The sequence below is a fragment of the Choloepus didactylus genome (assembly GCF_015220235.1).
Source record: "Choloepus didactylus isolate mChoDid1 chromosome 24 unlocalized genomic scaffold, mChoDid1.pri SUPER_24_unloc1, whole genome shotgun sequence".
NCBI lineage: Eukaryota > Metazoa > Chordata > Mammalia > Pilosa > Megalonychidae > Choloepus > Choloepus didactylus.
In genome coordinates, this window is record NW_023637604.1 from 1,461,703 (window position 1) to 1,476,720 (window position 15,018).

The 15,018-nt window shown below is 43.2% G+C and overlaps 1 protein-coding gene and 1 long non-coding RNA gene across 2 annotated transcripts in view; one reads left to right on the forward strand and one right to left on the reverse strand.

Moving 5' to 3' along the window:
• The first annotated feature begins 1,782 nt into the window (after positions 1-1,782).
• Positions 1,783-9,969, forward strand: LOC119525147. The gene is made up of 2 exons (XR_005214929.1): positions 1,783-2,082; positions 5,666-9,969. It is a non-coding gene; the product is annotated as an uncharacterized LOC119525147 (long non-coding RNA).
• A 1,924-nt stretch (positions 9,970-11,893) lies between these two features.
• Positions 11,894-15,018, reverse strand: part of VSIG4 (V-set and immunoglobulin domain containing 4) — a 42,354-nt gene continuing 39,229 nt past the window's right edge. Inside the window, 3 exon segments of the mRNA XM_037823755.1 lie at positions 11,894-12,682; position 12,886; positions 13,011-13,032. Coding sequence (XP_037679683.1) covers positions 12,446-12,682; position 12,886; positions 13,011-13,032 — 260 coding nt within the window. The 3' untranslated portion in view covers positions 11,894-12,445.

The following is a 15,018-nucleotide window of genomic DNA, read 5'->3' on the forward strand; positions in this document are numbered from 1 at the left end:
CTGTCCCCCTAAAGTCACCAACCCTCCCCTTCCTTTACTCAGAGTAAACACTAGGGAAATGAAGATGGTCTGGGTGTGCCAAAATCAATAATAACTGGGCACCCACCCCTGTCTGAATTAGAGAACATATAGTTTAAAGAAACATAGTTTTGTTTCTGCCAAATATATGCAATAGACTATCAGAAGTTGGTTCCTCCTTCCTTCCTTTCCTGTTGATTCAAAACTGTTGCCCAGTGGAAAAAAGCCTTAGGCAGACTATTGTCGATAAGAATGGTTAGTTAGGATTACTTCAGTTATTTTTGTTACTTCATAGATGGCAGCTTCTGAAGGACTGTGACTGAGGTAAGGAGAGGGGAGTGAGGTGTGGAATCTGTTTTTTTTCCCTAAGTCTTTAAAAAAAACTCTCCAGAACTCCCATTTCCTTTTTTTTTTTCTTTTTAAGAAGCTAAGCAACAGTCCGCTGTCTAATGATCATAAACTGGAAATTAATGAGGTTTCCCAGGATAAAGCTGTCCTAGTAGAATGAGATGATAACTGGCCTGAATTTGATATTTCTTACACAGGACCATATTATATATTTTTTGTAGATTGCTGCAGAATTCCTACCCTTGATAAATTGTTGTGGGGCATTTAAATACTTGCTCTGCCATATAAGTGGCATACCCTCACTGAACGTCAAATTCTCTTTGGTAAAATGGGGAAAACCATTGTATTTCTTCATAAAGTCATTGTGAGAATTACATAAACTAATATATGTAAGGGCTTGGGACAGTGCCTGGCACTTGGTCAGTTCACAGTGCCTGTTCATTATTATTATTATAATACAAAATGGATCTCTTAGTAGGTCTTATATCTTTGTCTCATTTCTCCCAGAACTTATTCAGTATATTGTATAGGACATTTGGCCTGCTATTCTTCTGGTATATTTATAGACATTCAAAAATGTTCTTGGGTTTATATTTACTCTGTTGCATCAGTAGTCCTGCCAACCACACAAGCTCACCTTTCTTTCCTACCTCTGCACTTTTACCCAGGTTTTCTTTCTCTGCCTAGAATGCTCTTCTCTTACTACTTCTCCTGTTATCTTTAAAGGGTCTTTTTAAATGCTGCCTGTCCTTTGAAGCCTCTAATTCAACCAGTTAGAATTAACTTTTCTTTCCCCTTTGTCTCCATGTCCTAGATTCCAAAATCCTAGGCTTGGAGCTGGATAAACACTGCATCACTTACAGTCTTCTCTGGATTCTCATGTCTCATTGAATAAGTCCCACATCATCAACACAGCATACAAGGACTTCTTCAGTTTTGCTCCCACTTAATCTCTCCTGCCTTGCTTTGTTCTATTCTTTTGCTGCTCACTCTATGCCAGGCCACATCAACCTCCTTATCTTCCTGGAATATGCCACATTCTTTCCCACCTCAGAATCTTTGCACATGCTGTTCTTTCTGCCTGGAACTGCTTTTTGCCCATTATTCACTTAGCTTACTCCATCTCATCCTTCAGTCTCAGTTCAAAAGTTACTTCCTCTTAGAGGTTTCCTTGACTTAACTGACCCTAGTGGATTAGGATCCCTTATTATGTTTTCTCCCAGCTCTCCAGACTTCCCATTTATCATATTTGCCTGTAATTATTTGTTTAATAGTTGTTTTACATAATACTGTAAGTTCCAGGAAGGCAAGCATTTATGTGTCTTATTCTCTTTAGTATCCTAAGTGCCTTGCAATATGCCTGCTACTTAGGAAATACTCAATGTATATTTATTGATTGAATGAATCTATTCCAACTTCACTGTAGACATGGAAATAAGGAGGCTCAAAGAAGGAGAGGGATTTGCCAGTGGTCACACAGAAAATTGGTGATGACAAAAGACTATAGCCAAGTCTTATGACTCCTGGTATGGTGTTCTTTTCCATACTTGTGCCTCCACTATCTTACTCACTCCTTGTACATGCTTATGTAGCAGTCTGGCTCCTGGACTATGCTGTGAAGTACTTGAGAGTAGGGTTCACATCTCATACCTGTGCTGCTGCTAGCAACATATAGCAACTGAGCACTTCAAAAATTGCTTCAAATCAAGTTGTATAGTAAGTATAAAATACTGGATTTCAAAGAGTATAAATATCTCCATAAATTTTTATAATGCTTACAGCTTCAAATAATATTTTGGATGTATTGAGTTAAAAGAAATATATTGTTAAAATAATTTCATCTGTTTATTTATAATGTGGTTATTAGAATATTTGTGGCTCTCATAATATTTCTGTTAGATAGCACTATTATGTATTTGTTTTCCTCCTTGGTGTTGAGCATAGTGCTTTGAAGGCAGTAGGTGCTCAAATACATTTGTTGAATAAAGTTGGGCTACAGTTGGTGAGCTAATTGCTGCCAACCATCTTAACATCACTGGCTTTGTAGGGAAGACCCACAGTGAAACCTCTGTCCCCAAGTCCAGGAGTACATGAAGTTCTTCAAGCCTGGCCTGGGGCTGCCGTCTGCATTGCATCAACATTTGGGTTTCTTCCCAGAGGAAACCCCAGTGCAATTGTATGAACAGCAATCACTAGGTTTGAGGTAGAGTGTGTGGACACAGGCCTTTTGCACAGGAAGTGGCCTTAGCTCTGCAATTGTCCCTGGGGACTCTTCTTGACAGATGTCGGAAGGAAGGCCAGGGTGGGAGAGGAGGGAGATGGACTCTAAGTAAATGGGAGCTTTCTCAATTCCTTTATGGAGGTGAATTAAGCAAAGGAATATGTGGATCTTGGCCCATGAGGTCTCCTTCATTTGCTATGCACTGACTCATTCACATATTCAACTCACAGTTCTCATCCTGAAAAGACAGGAAAGGATCAGGAGCAGTCTCTGCTTTGGCCAGTTCTTGGTCTCCTGAGAAAGACAGACACATAAGCAAAATATAGACAGCTGTTGGAGACTGGATGGCAGTAACACAGGGAGCAACCAATTTTGCTGGAAGAGGGGTGATCAGGAAAGGCTCTCCAAAGACAGTGTGTGCCGTTTTCTTCTCTCTCCATCCTTCAAGATATAGCTAAAATCCTACTCCTTCAAGAAACTTTCTAATCACCACCACCTCCCCACCCCTGTAATAATCATGTCTTTCTTACCTACTCTTTTTACGGCACTTAGTGCCTTTTTAAGATTGCTTGTCATATTCTGTAGAGTAACATATTTCCTTATGTGCATGCCTGCCTTCCCTCTCCCCTCCAGCCTGAAAATCTCTCAATCAGATGTGGTGACTGAGGCTCAGACAGGCTGTGCATGATTGGTCAAGGTCACATAGTTAATGAGTTACAGATTTGGGTCTGTAATACAGGATATATAACCTAGGGTCTAAGACACAGGGGCTCTGACTCAAAATTCAGTGTTCTTTCTACTCCAGCACTGAGTGGGTAAATAAATGTGTCTATAGTGTGAGGTCCCAGAACTGCCTACCCCCCATCTAACTCTCTTCCCTTCTTCCTCACCCCACCTCCACAAGCATAGCCAAGGCAAAGAGCATCAAAAATGGGAGGACTTTGTAACTTCTGGTTGCTTTGAGCAACATCTTGAATAATAGATCTTAAGGAAGAGGCCACCTTGTGATGTTGCTGCAAACAACAGCCTGACCTTTCTCAGCATACTTTGTGGTTATGGGGTAAAGAGGAACTCCAAGGAACCCAGTGCCTTTTGCTCTCATTCAGGGCCTCTGCATTGGTGGCATGATCTGTAGGCTCTTCTGGATCCTAATGCTCTCTTTCATGGACCTGCTATAGTGCTCATAATGGCCACCATTAATTACTCCTTTAGGTGAAGACATAGTCTCCAGAAGGCCCGTCTTAAAAACCCAGTAGAGAACCTAAACGGACAAGGAAGTAAAAAGAAGTCATGGGTAGCTGAACTTAATCTCTGTGCCATAAGTAAAGAGGAGGGGTTCCCATCCTAGGAAAGTGCCCACAGCACCACCTTGTCCCTGCCTTAAGCTTTAGTTAGAAACCAAAATGAAACAGGAACTGAATCTTTCAAGAATTCAGATCTGGGGAAACTGGTCTTGAGGCCTAAGCCAATAATAATTTTTTCTGGTAGAAGGAAATTTTCCACAAAGCATTATGAGAGCAAGGGAATCCTTATCTTAGGCTGTCCTCAGAGGCTCCAGGCCCTTCAACCTCCCTCAGCAAAGCCCAGTAAGGAAGGAGGGGAGGGACAGAAGGAATCATAAAGAAACCAGGGAATGTTTGAGTTGTAGAGGCCCCCAAGACTGTTTAGTCCAAGTTCTGTTGGCTAACTGGGAAACCAAGGCTCAGGGAGGGAGCAGAGCTGACAGAGGTGGGACTAGGGCCCAGGGCTTCTGGTTCCCAGGTTGTGATCTTTTCCATTGAGCCTGAACTTATAAGACTGTTTGTAGCCTGGATAGACTCTTGATAGTGCACACTTGGGCTGGGATTTGGGTACTGCAATCCTTGAAGGCCTTCCCAAATATACCCTGAGAGAATTGAAAGAGCTAACACTCATGGATTCCATGTCATCCGGATCCATGATGGAGAGTATAGCATGATGAGAATCCATCATTTTCCTGGCTGTGAACAGATCTGCCCAGGGACTGCAAACTTGAGGTATTAGGAAGCCACTCACCTCCATCTTGCTCCTTTCATGTTCCTCATGCAACCTGAAGTCACAAATGATCTTAGGGGTTTGGCACCACCTTTTCCTTCTCAAGATCATCTATTTTTCTCTCCCCTCCTTATAGCCAATGTAGAAGAGAAGAAAAAGTGTAACATCTGGCATCAGAAAGACCTGACTGCAAATCTTGCCTTCTCCATTATTTCCAAGTTTTGTGTCCTTAGTCAAGTCTCTTTACTTCTATGTGCTTTAGTTTCCTCACTTATAAATAGGACTAATAATAACACCTATACCAGAGGATTGTCATTTAAATGATATGACATATGTAAAGCACATAATAAGTATTCTAATAAAAGTGAATTTCTTTCTTTCCTTCTGTAAGATCCCAGATATCAGCATGTGGCTAGCAGGACCTACTTCATAGGCATGTGACCTACGCAGCTGCACAGGGCCCCACAGTTAGAAAGGCACCACATTCAGAACTGTCTCACACTTGATTTAATGTTCTACAGTTGCTATCTTTAAATTATTAATATTTTTTAACATTTGGGTCACTTATTTTTATTTTGCACTGGGCTCCAGTAGCTGGTTTTGTGTGCCAGGAGAAAAGTTGGAGGTAAAAAGGAGACTCAAGGACTAGGAAATATTCTGACAAAGTGAGAGAACATAGGATTTGGAGTTGACAGAAATGGGTTTAAATTCTAACTTCACCATTAAATTACTTTGTGGTGTCAGACATTTCCTTTCATCCCTCAGAACCTCAGTTTCTCAAATTTGATTATGTTTCAGCTCTGACATTCCAAGATTGCCCTCTTGGAGTTAATTCTAGGGAAAATTCCCTGACCCATAGGCAGAACCTAGGGCAGCTGGAAACTTTCCACAGGCAGTCTGTTGATCTGTTGGAGGTTGGCTGTGGGTGGAGGGCATGGGCACAGCAATGGGGACTGTTGCTGCACTAGTAGGCCCTTTCACAACAGCACTATTTTGTCATTTTGCACCCAGATTTCCGTTGGCTAACCTCAGCTTTATCTTCCTCATTTCTGTTTCCTCTTGAAGACACCAAGGGTCCTTCAAAACACACAGCCTTCCTGCCCACAGCACAAAGCCCGGCTCTCTCTGGCCTCTGCAGTTTGGCTCAACAACGGGGAGACTGTGCCCTGCTTGAGATCCAGGCACCACTCCTATTACAGGTATAGTATCCATTTGCCTTCTCTTCTTGGCTTTCCAGGCTGGGACAGTGTCCATGGCAGCCAAGGGTGGCTTGGACCCCTGCCCATCCCATTCTCCTTGGGTCCTTCTCAAGGATCCAGGGTCAAGTGTCAGGGAGAGAAAGGTTACCACTGGCCTTCTATCTTGGAGCTTCTAATGGTGGGGAAAAGGGGGGTGATAATTCCTACCCAAGCAGACTATCTAGAAGGCAGCCATGGGGAAGTGGAATGTTCCATGACTTAGTAACAGGTTTTGCAATTTACTTACTGTCTAACTTTAGGCAAGTTCTTTCTCTACTCCAATACTCAGATTTTTGGTCTCCTCTGCAAAAGAGAGGAAGGGAAGTTTTAGATGGATACACTTTACAGAGGTTTTTATTTCTTATATCTCATATTTTGATCATTTTCAGCCCTCTGCTGAGAAAGGAGATGAGAGTGATTCTGAGTAAATATCTCTGGGTGGGCCTGTTCAAACCAAGGAGGAGAGGTGGTGGTCATCCATATAGCACTCTGAGTGGCATCAAAGATGAAAACCTCTTTCTTCCATAGCCCCATCTTAGACTCCTAGAATTTCAGAATTGGAAGAGCCCCCACACTGGAGGCAGACTGGCTTTTTTCAAGAATGGTTCTGAGGATTCCTTCTTTACTCCTACTCCCCTTTCAGGTACTTGGCACTAGCTGGGAGTTCAGTGATCCCAAGATGCCTACTTATACATTCTTCTACAGGCCTATAACCTCCAATTTCTCTATTAAAATCAACCTATCTTTTGCCTCAGTAATAGTGATTTTGTGAAACTCTCCAATAGATGACTTTGCATTTCAACTGGGGACAAAGTCTTGACCCAATGATGATGTTTTAGGTAATATGACAAGCCAAGAGGAGAGATCTCCAAGTCCCTCAGTATCACCTGATATAGGTATCCATATCCACTTCTATGGATGTGGTCAGTCTCTTAACTGAACCTGCTTTTCTTATATATACTCTATTAGAGAGGCATGAACTAGAGCAGCAATATTGGGAAATAAATCCAGTCAAGTTTCTGCTCAGCCACTGGCTGTCTCCATCAATACTGAGGTGACATGTTCTGTAAGTCCTTTCAACTTCCACAGTACTAAGAAGGAATCCTTAGCCCATTATTCCTCTCTGCAAGGCTTTCTGGGGTAAGTGAAGTTAGCAAGGGCTTTCAGAAGGCTATGGGTACCTTCAGCTTATCCAGGTCTTTTCACTGGAGATGGTAGCCAATGGAGATGATGGTAGAAGAAAGTTATCAGTCTAGTTCTCTCTCCTCTGTCACCTCCAGCAAAAAAGTCTGAAGAATCAACTCTCTTGGCAGGCCTCCACCCACAGCTCCAAGGGCTTAGCCATGGTACCCATGAGCCTCTATGTGGGAGGCCCTGGATAGCTCACCAAACTCTTTACCAACAGCCCTGCCAGATAGGTCTTCTTGTCCTTATAATAGAGAAGATAACTGAGACCCAAAGAAAGACTTGCTGAACATCATGATTAGCTATTTGGTGGCCAAGATGGCATTATAACCCATGTTTTGTTTGATTTTTTCCACTATAACCATATCTGGTGACCATGACTGCTTTGGCTGAAAGAGCCACACTTCTGGGAGGCTACATTGGATAGTCATAGAGGTAAGTAGAGGGAGGATGGTGTAAAAAATATTTTAGAATCTTAGCTTTTAAGTCACCCCCAGATCTTATACTAGAGGAGCACATCAACCACTCATCAACATACATATAACTGAAAAAGGTGAGAGAAAAACCCACTCTAAGAATTTTCTTGTTGAAAGACAGGGCTGAGTCCCTCTGCCTTGAATTGACTGGGACAAGGTCTTCTGGGGCAGTTATTGTGGGCAGTTTTCTATTCCCAATAACCTTGTGATATTTGCCACTTTTTACACCAGTATTTAATGTAGGCCAGTTACTTTCTCACAAGTTAGCTGTCTCATATGGGAAGAAATGGAATTTGACCTGGACAACCTGGAATTTTTAGAAACAAGATCTATGTATTGCCAAGAAAATTCTCCCAGAAGTTTCAGGTCTGACCCTGCTCCTGGCAATTTCCTTATTGCCCAGATGGCTGTGGGTTCAAGGATATCAATGCTGTACTGCCAAGTCCACCACCTGTCTTTTTCTCTCCTGGTTGATGTATCTCCCTTTTCCCACAGGAATATACAGAGTTGGGAAGTAGAAGGACTGGTCAGGAAAGCTAGAAGGCACAGTGGGGTGGTATAGGGCCCAGTCTTGAATTGTGAACAACTAATTCCCTGACCTTTAGCAAGTCTCTTCCACAATATTAACTGACCTGTAACTTGACTTTTCTCACCTATAACATGAGTGTTTGACACTTGATGATCTCTAAGGGCGCTTTTATGGCTGCCCTTCTTGAGTTCTGTGATTGCTGATAGGACAAAGAGACTATGTTAGGCAAGGCTGAAGTCACAAGAAATTCCTGTCTCAACTGTCCTACCCTTGTTAAATCAATTGTTAATGGCCATTAGATATTCCTTTCCGTAGCAAGAGCCATGTTTTGTTTTTTTTTTTTTGTTTTTTTTTTGTTTTTTTTTTTTTTTTTGAGAATTTGTTGTGTATCAAATACTGAACTAAGGGCTTTACATGCATTATCTCATTTCATTCTCACAATAACCCTATGAGGTATTACTATATTATTCCCATTTTGTGGATCTGAACCACTGGAGCCCAGAGAGATGAAATGATTTACCCATGTTGCCCAGCTAGTTAGTGGCAGAGTCAAGATTAAAGCCCACGTTTAACTTCAAAGCCTATGTTCATAACCACAACACTGTGAGGACACAGCCTGGGAGTGTTGGGAAAGGGGAGCATGAAAATTGACTCTAACTTCGTCATCTTCTAAGCTGAAGGATGAACAAATTTTTCTCTCTCTGCTGCACGGAGGAGCTCACTGAAACTTAGGACCCCTGGAAATGCCATAGCAACAGGACACAGGCCTGATGAATCCCTAGCAATGATGCCTTGCCTGCAGTCTCACTTGGGCCTTCGCTACATACCTTCAGGATCTCTCTTCTGGCCTTATGCTTATTTTGCTCACTTCTTTGTTCTGGAGCTTAGGTGGGTCCTTCTAGCTTCTGCCTGTTTCCTGGAGCTAAAGGTGTGACTTCATTACTTTTTTCTTTTCCTTTCCCTTCAGGATCACATCTTCACAGAGAAGATCTCACCTCTCTATTGAAGCCCCTGACTTTGCCTCCTGCAGTGCCACACTCCGTGTATTTGACAAGATGAGTTGGACACTCCCTATAGTAGAGTGTCAGTTTGTCAAATACCCCAAGTGTGGCACATGCTTAGCAACTCCAGACAAGAGCAAATGGGATACAACAGAAGATAGCTGGTTGGATGCAAGAATTCTCAACAAACACCACCTAAGCTCTCACAAATTATTTTCCGTGACCATCACGAAACTGCGACATTGTATATGAGGGATCCAGGAGAAAAGTGAGGTATTTCTGGAAGTTATAACCCTGGGCTCTGTCTATCCACAAACATAGGAGCCCAAGGGAGGCACATTAGGTTTGAAAAGAAGAAAGGGCCCAAGGATGGAATTGTTTCTTGACTTTTTATTCTCTTCTTCCTTCACATTACCCTTCCAGAGTCTCCCAGCCAGGATACTAGAATTCTCACACAGGTATCACGGCTTATGACATAGTCCCTTGAATCTGGTCCTATGCAGCCTTTGTTTCTAAACATACTTTGACCTTGCCTACCTTTGCCCTTTTGCTCATGCCTTTTGTCTTTCTGGGAATACCCTTTCCATTCCTCACTATCTATCCAATTCTTCCCCGTACTTCTTGGCTCAGCTGAAATTCAGTCTTTCCAGGGACTTTTGAAAACTAACCTTGCACTCTTTATTTCTTCATTTATAAAGTTCTTCCTGCCTGGGTCTCCATATATGCCCCTTTAGCTCCTACTGCCCAAAGACACCTCTTGTGCAGTTAGTGAACTTTTCCAGGGGATGTTTCTGTATTCTGAACTAGACTGTAAGTTTCTAGAAGACAAAATTAAGTTTCCTTGATTGTTGTCTCCCCACTCCACCATTATTCCAGTCCCTAGTGTAATACTCTGAATATAGAAAATATTCAATAAATATTTATTGATTGATTGACTTTCCATCAGTCCATTGACTTTGGGTTTGGTGCCAAATGCCATCCAGGAATTTTGTGGGAAAAAATCAAACTGGACACTGCAATGATATAGAAGTAGGAGGTGGTAGCCAGTATGGTTGTTTTTCTTTTTTTCCTGAGAAAGAGGGCCAAGGGCTGCAGGAGGAGGGCATACAAATAGGTTGAGAGGGCAAATAAGTTTTGGAATTTCTTTATTACACAAAGTTATACAGGTGCTTAATTGCAGGATTTTTCAGAACCTTTTATATGCTAATATACATGATGAATCTTAAAGAAGGAGCTAAGGAATGAAGCCCTTCCCACACTTACCAGGTCATGGAAACCTTTTCTTCTCATGGGCCATTCTCCTGGGTCTAATGTTCCATGGAATAAAATTTGGGAAACTACACTGGAGGGTTTTCATACCTTTCCTCTCTTCTACAGATTTTCTCCTCTCTTCACTTCCATATTATCCCTGACCAGCTTCCCACCTAGGACAGTTCACATGTTATCACCCCCTTTTGTTTAGCCTATCCCGTAGCTTTGGTCTAGCTCTAACCTAGGACTCCCTTACTGGCTTGCCCTGTGTAGAAAATTCTCAGATATTGGTTCAAAGATTATCTCCAGAAGTTTCTTGCTGCAATGAACATATGCTCATAGGAATTCACAGGACTGACTTCTGGTCTTGGTTCTACCATTGACTTGATGTGACTTTAGACAAGTCACTGTTACTCTCTGGGCTACATTTCCTCATTTGTGATATGGGATTGCTAGAATTAATACTCTCTAAACTCTTTAAGACAAGAGACTCAGAGCTATTCCTAGGGTCTATAGCCCTCTGGATTCAGGGTGGGAGTCTCTGGATGTGGGGCTTCTTTTATCAGTGGAAATGCAAATAAGATTCTCTTCCCAACACCAGGAGTTCCTTCTTATCAGGATAGTTGGAAGAGCTGATGGATGTTTTCAGGAGTTGTGGTGACTGGACACAGAGTTGTTTCATGTGGGAAGCTGAATTTTCCACTGGGTGGGGACCCTGTTTTAGAGGATTATAAACACAATGGGAAAGAAGTTGTTCCTTTTCATCTGGGGCTGACAAAGTGCTGAGGTTTTGATTGTGGACTTGGCAGGGTTGGGTGGTGGTGAAAAAGAAGACTCCTCCTTGTTCTCTTTCATGAATTATTTTGATTCCTGTAATCATCCCAAAAAGGAGCAGCTCCTGGAACCAGCATTGGAATCAGAAATGGCAAAATGGCAGCTTCTATGAAGAGTGAACATGTTAGTTTGACATGAATTATGTGCGGGAAAGGAAACAGTATAGACCTGGCCCAGAATATGTCCTCACTGAGGAGACTGATTTAAAGGTACACACACACACACACACACACACACACACACACACACACACACAGACATATACACACACACTCCTGCCCCCCATTCTTACTTCAGTAGAAAGACTTCCTTGCTCAGCCCCTCATTGCACATCATAAGAAGGGCAGAGGACTAGAGAAGAGGACCTATGTAGAATGTTGCTGTGCCAAAGATTTGAGGATTCCAGGAGGTGGAAATCATTGGGGGTGAAACATCCATACTTTGGAAAGAAGGGAATCCCTTCATCTCTGCATCCACACTTCCCTGAGATAAAGAAGGGCTTCTTTTTCAGGCTTCCAACTGATCTGGGAAGCACCATCTGGGTAGAGCTGGTAGTTTGGTGGGTAATGGAATGAAAGCCAATAGAGTACTGTTTGACCAAAGATTCATTGTGCTCCACACCTGTGGAATGAGGTGGGGGTGTCATGGGTATGGAAAGAAAGACCAAAATAGCAAGGGTCATCCATACCTCCAGGGGTCCCAACTATCTCAACTAGTTTCACTTGAATCCCTCCTGTTAAGTCCTACTGTACCTTGAGAGAAGACCAACACAACTGAGATTGCTATCATGATTAGATATTTATTGAGCACCAAAAGAATACCAGGGCACTAGACCCATGGTGCAGAAGCAGAAATGACCTCTGACTTGTGACCTGACAATCTCAATTAAGATTTCTGCGTGGACCTGGAGAAAGGGAAGTGTTCCTGGATACAGTTGATCCACTGATTTGAAAGAGTTGAGCCTCCCTCTGGTCTTCTGGTGTCAAGATGCTGAAGCTGAGTGGTACCTGGAAGCATGATGAACAAGTCCTGGTACTATAGGCATTTCCCTCTGGTATCTTGACAGAAGCCATGGAGAGGAGGAGGGAGACAAGCCACAGATGTTCTAGTCAGGGATGCCAGAAGGAACTAAGGCTTGACCCAGAAGCTGGCTTGCTGGAAGTGAATATGGAAACTTCTTGGGCAAAGCCAGCTACTTACAAGGGCTCTAATGTTGGTAGGGCAGAGGCTTTGGGCTAGCCAGGAAGAAAGGTAGTGGGGAAGGGGATCATGCAGAAGACAGGGGCTGAATAGACAATTATGTCAGCAGACTCTGGCCTAGTGGGGCATTTTTAGCAGACACTCTTGCCTTTGGTGGGCAGAAGCTCATGATCTGGGAGCATTGTGTGCAGCAGGTGGTCATAGTCACCATTGATCTGGGCAATGATCTGGTACTCCTGGCCCAGGCAGGGCTCACTGGAATAGTCATTGCTCAGAGCCTGGGTATCTGGCTCTTCACTGGAGCAACCACTTGCAAAGATGGCCACCCTCATCGTTTCCCCAGAGTTGCTGGTCTCCCTGGATGCACCCTGTGGTTCAAGAGCCCACCACCCATGAGAAGGAGTTTGGGGTTGGGACCTGTTTTCCTTCCCTTCTGCTCTAATTCTTGCCAACTGACATCTAAAGATTCTGGCTGCAAGGGGCAGGTGGACCTGAATTATCCTGTGTGTTCAGTGGGCCAGGACAGAGCCTTTGGAGTTGTCTCAGAGAGGGAAGAAAGCTGCACTCTGACCCTGAAGCTCTCTGACCTGGGATTTGGTCTCCTCCATACCACCTCCCTCCATGTTTCCTACCAGTGATCAACAGAACTGAGGGCAGGGAAGAGGTCAGAAGATGGAAGAGGAGAGGCTATCTTACCTGGCCACTTCATAGACGTGCTCTAGAAAAAAAGGAGGAATTAGGTCAGAAGTCTTCATGGGGAGTTGATAGGGCCAAATATGGACCCTGGTGAGGGAAGGGAAGATGGCAAGGGAGATCTCAAGATGTCTCAGCTTTCCAAAAACTATGAGGTAATGGGAGGAAGGTGAGAACTGGAACACAGAGATGCAGTTTTCTTGGAGAAGTATACTCAGTCATTATTCTCTTTGGCACACACTGACTGAGGACAATGGGCTGGAGAGGTGGCTTGTTGTATATGGGGGGAGGGGCACAGGAATTGGACCCACTCCCCACCCAGGAATCTCACCAAAGATCCCCAGAGATGTCTTGTGGGGAATTTGGCAGGAAGGGAACTTGGTAGGGCAGAGGTGAATGTATTTGAGAATGGCTTGGGCTATGGTCCCTTGCAGAGGGGGCTGACTTAGTCCAATGTCAGGGGCCATGGCTCAAGCCACTCTCAGATACACTGAACTCTACCCTGCATCCAGGAAAGGCCCTGGAATAGGTCGCCATTGCCCCCTAGTGTCCGTTGAGAAATACCTGACATTACACGCGGACCCAAAGGCTTAGCCTGGTACAGAGATGGATGTCTCTTGGTACTACCCTCTAAAAGCTTATAATATTTGAAGGACACAACTGGGAATGTATGTACTGAACCACAACAAGGCAAACATGGCAAGCCATGGGCTTTCTGCTGTGTGGTAGTCTTGTGCTTCTGTGTCTTACCTACTCCACTGGCCTGGGAGCTCCTGAACTGCAGGAGCTATATCTTTTTCATCCGTATATGCCTAGTGCCTGGCACACAGTAGGTGATCAGTAAGGATATGTTAAATTGAATTGATGCCGTAAGGCTGTATTCTTTATAGAGAGGAAGAAAGCAACAGGAATTCTTGGAAGTCATTCCAGGAAAAGAGAAAGTATAGAGGCAAGAGGTTTAAAGCCTGTTTGCCCGTTTGACTCAATTGAGTGGAGATGAGAATAGGTATAGGGGAGTGATGGAGATTGTGAAGACAGGCTCAAGTCACATCACAAATGGCGTTGAAAGGAATGCTACATTTTAACCTCTCTCCTCTGGGTCATAAGTATCCACGGAAGGTTTTTGAGAGGGAAGCAATCTGATATGTTTACTGTTATTTCCAGTCTAATCAAGATTATGATGAATGCTTTCCTGTTAGTACTCTCAGGTGTTTGTGGTCACATAAGTTATCTTCAGCCCCAAGTTTAGCCTCACAGGACATGGCCATGCTGACTGGCAATCCCAGAGCTTATATCTGGGACCCTGTGAAAGAAGATGTTCAGGGCTTTCCTCTCCTCTTTGGTTGGAGAGACCTATGGTGGAAACCAGTCAATGTGGGAGTAGGAGCTGCTCATGTGAAGAGACAAGGTAATGCTAGGCAAAATAGCTAATGCAATGGGCATTGAGTTGTGGCTGGGTTTTCCTTAGAAATTAAACAACCAAATTAATTTTCCTCCTCTGAGGGCTCATAGTTGTTAAATGGCTCTGACAACTGCAACTTCATGATGTTGCTCCCCTGTTCAAAATAATTTGGTGATTTTGGTATATTTGCTAGAATTAGAGAACAAAGCCCAAATTCCTTAGCTTGGCATTCAAGGCCTTCTATAAACAAGAATTAACTTTCTTTTTCCCCTGTATTTCCCCATTGCTTGTCTGCCTGACTTTTCTTTATCCAACTCACAGGTATCTTTTATGCTTTTATGTATTTACCCATTAAATTCCTACCTCCTGGAATATTGCCCTCTTCCAAACTGCTTTCATCCTCCAAAGCTTGTCCTTAGTCCCACCTCATTCCAAAAGCCCTTCCTTTTTAACTCCAACCCTAACTGACCCTTCTTTCCTCTAGATCCCTTTAGTATTAATTGTCTTCTTCAGGCCTTGAGTATTTAGCCTTTAGCTTTTACTTCTATGAATTGTTACTGATCAATTCCATGTTTTCATCTTGAATCACCTAAATAACTTGTAGGCAAC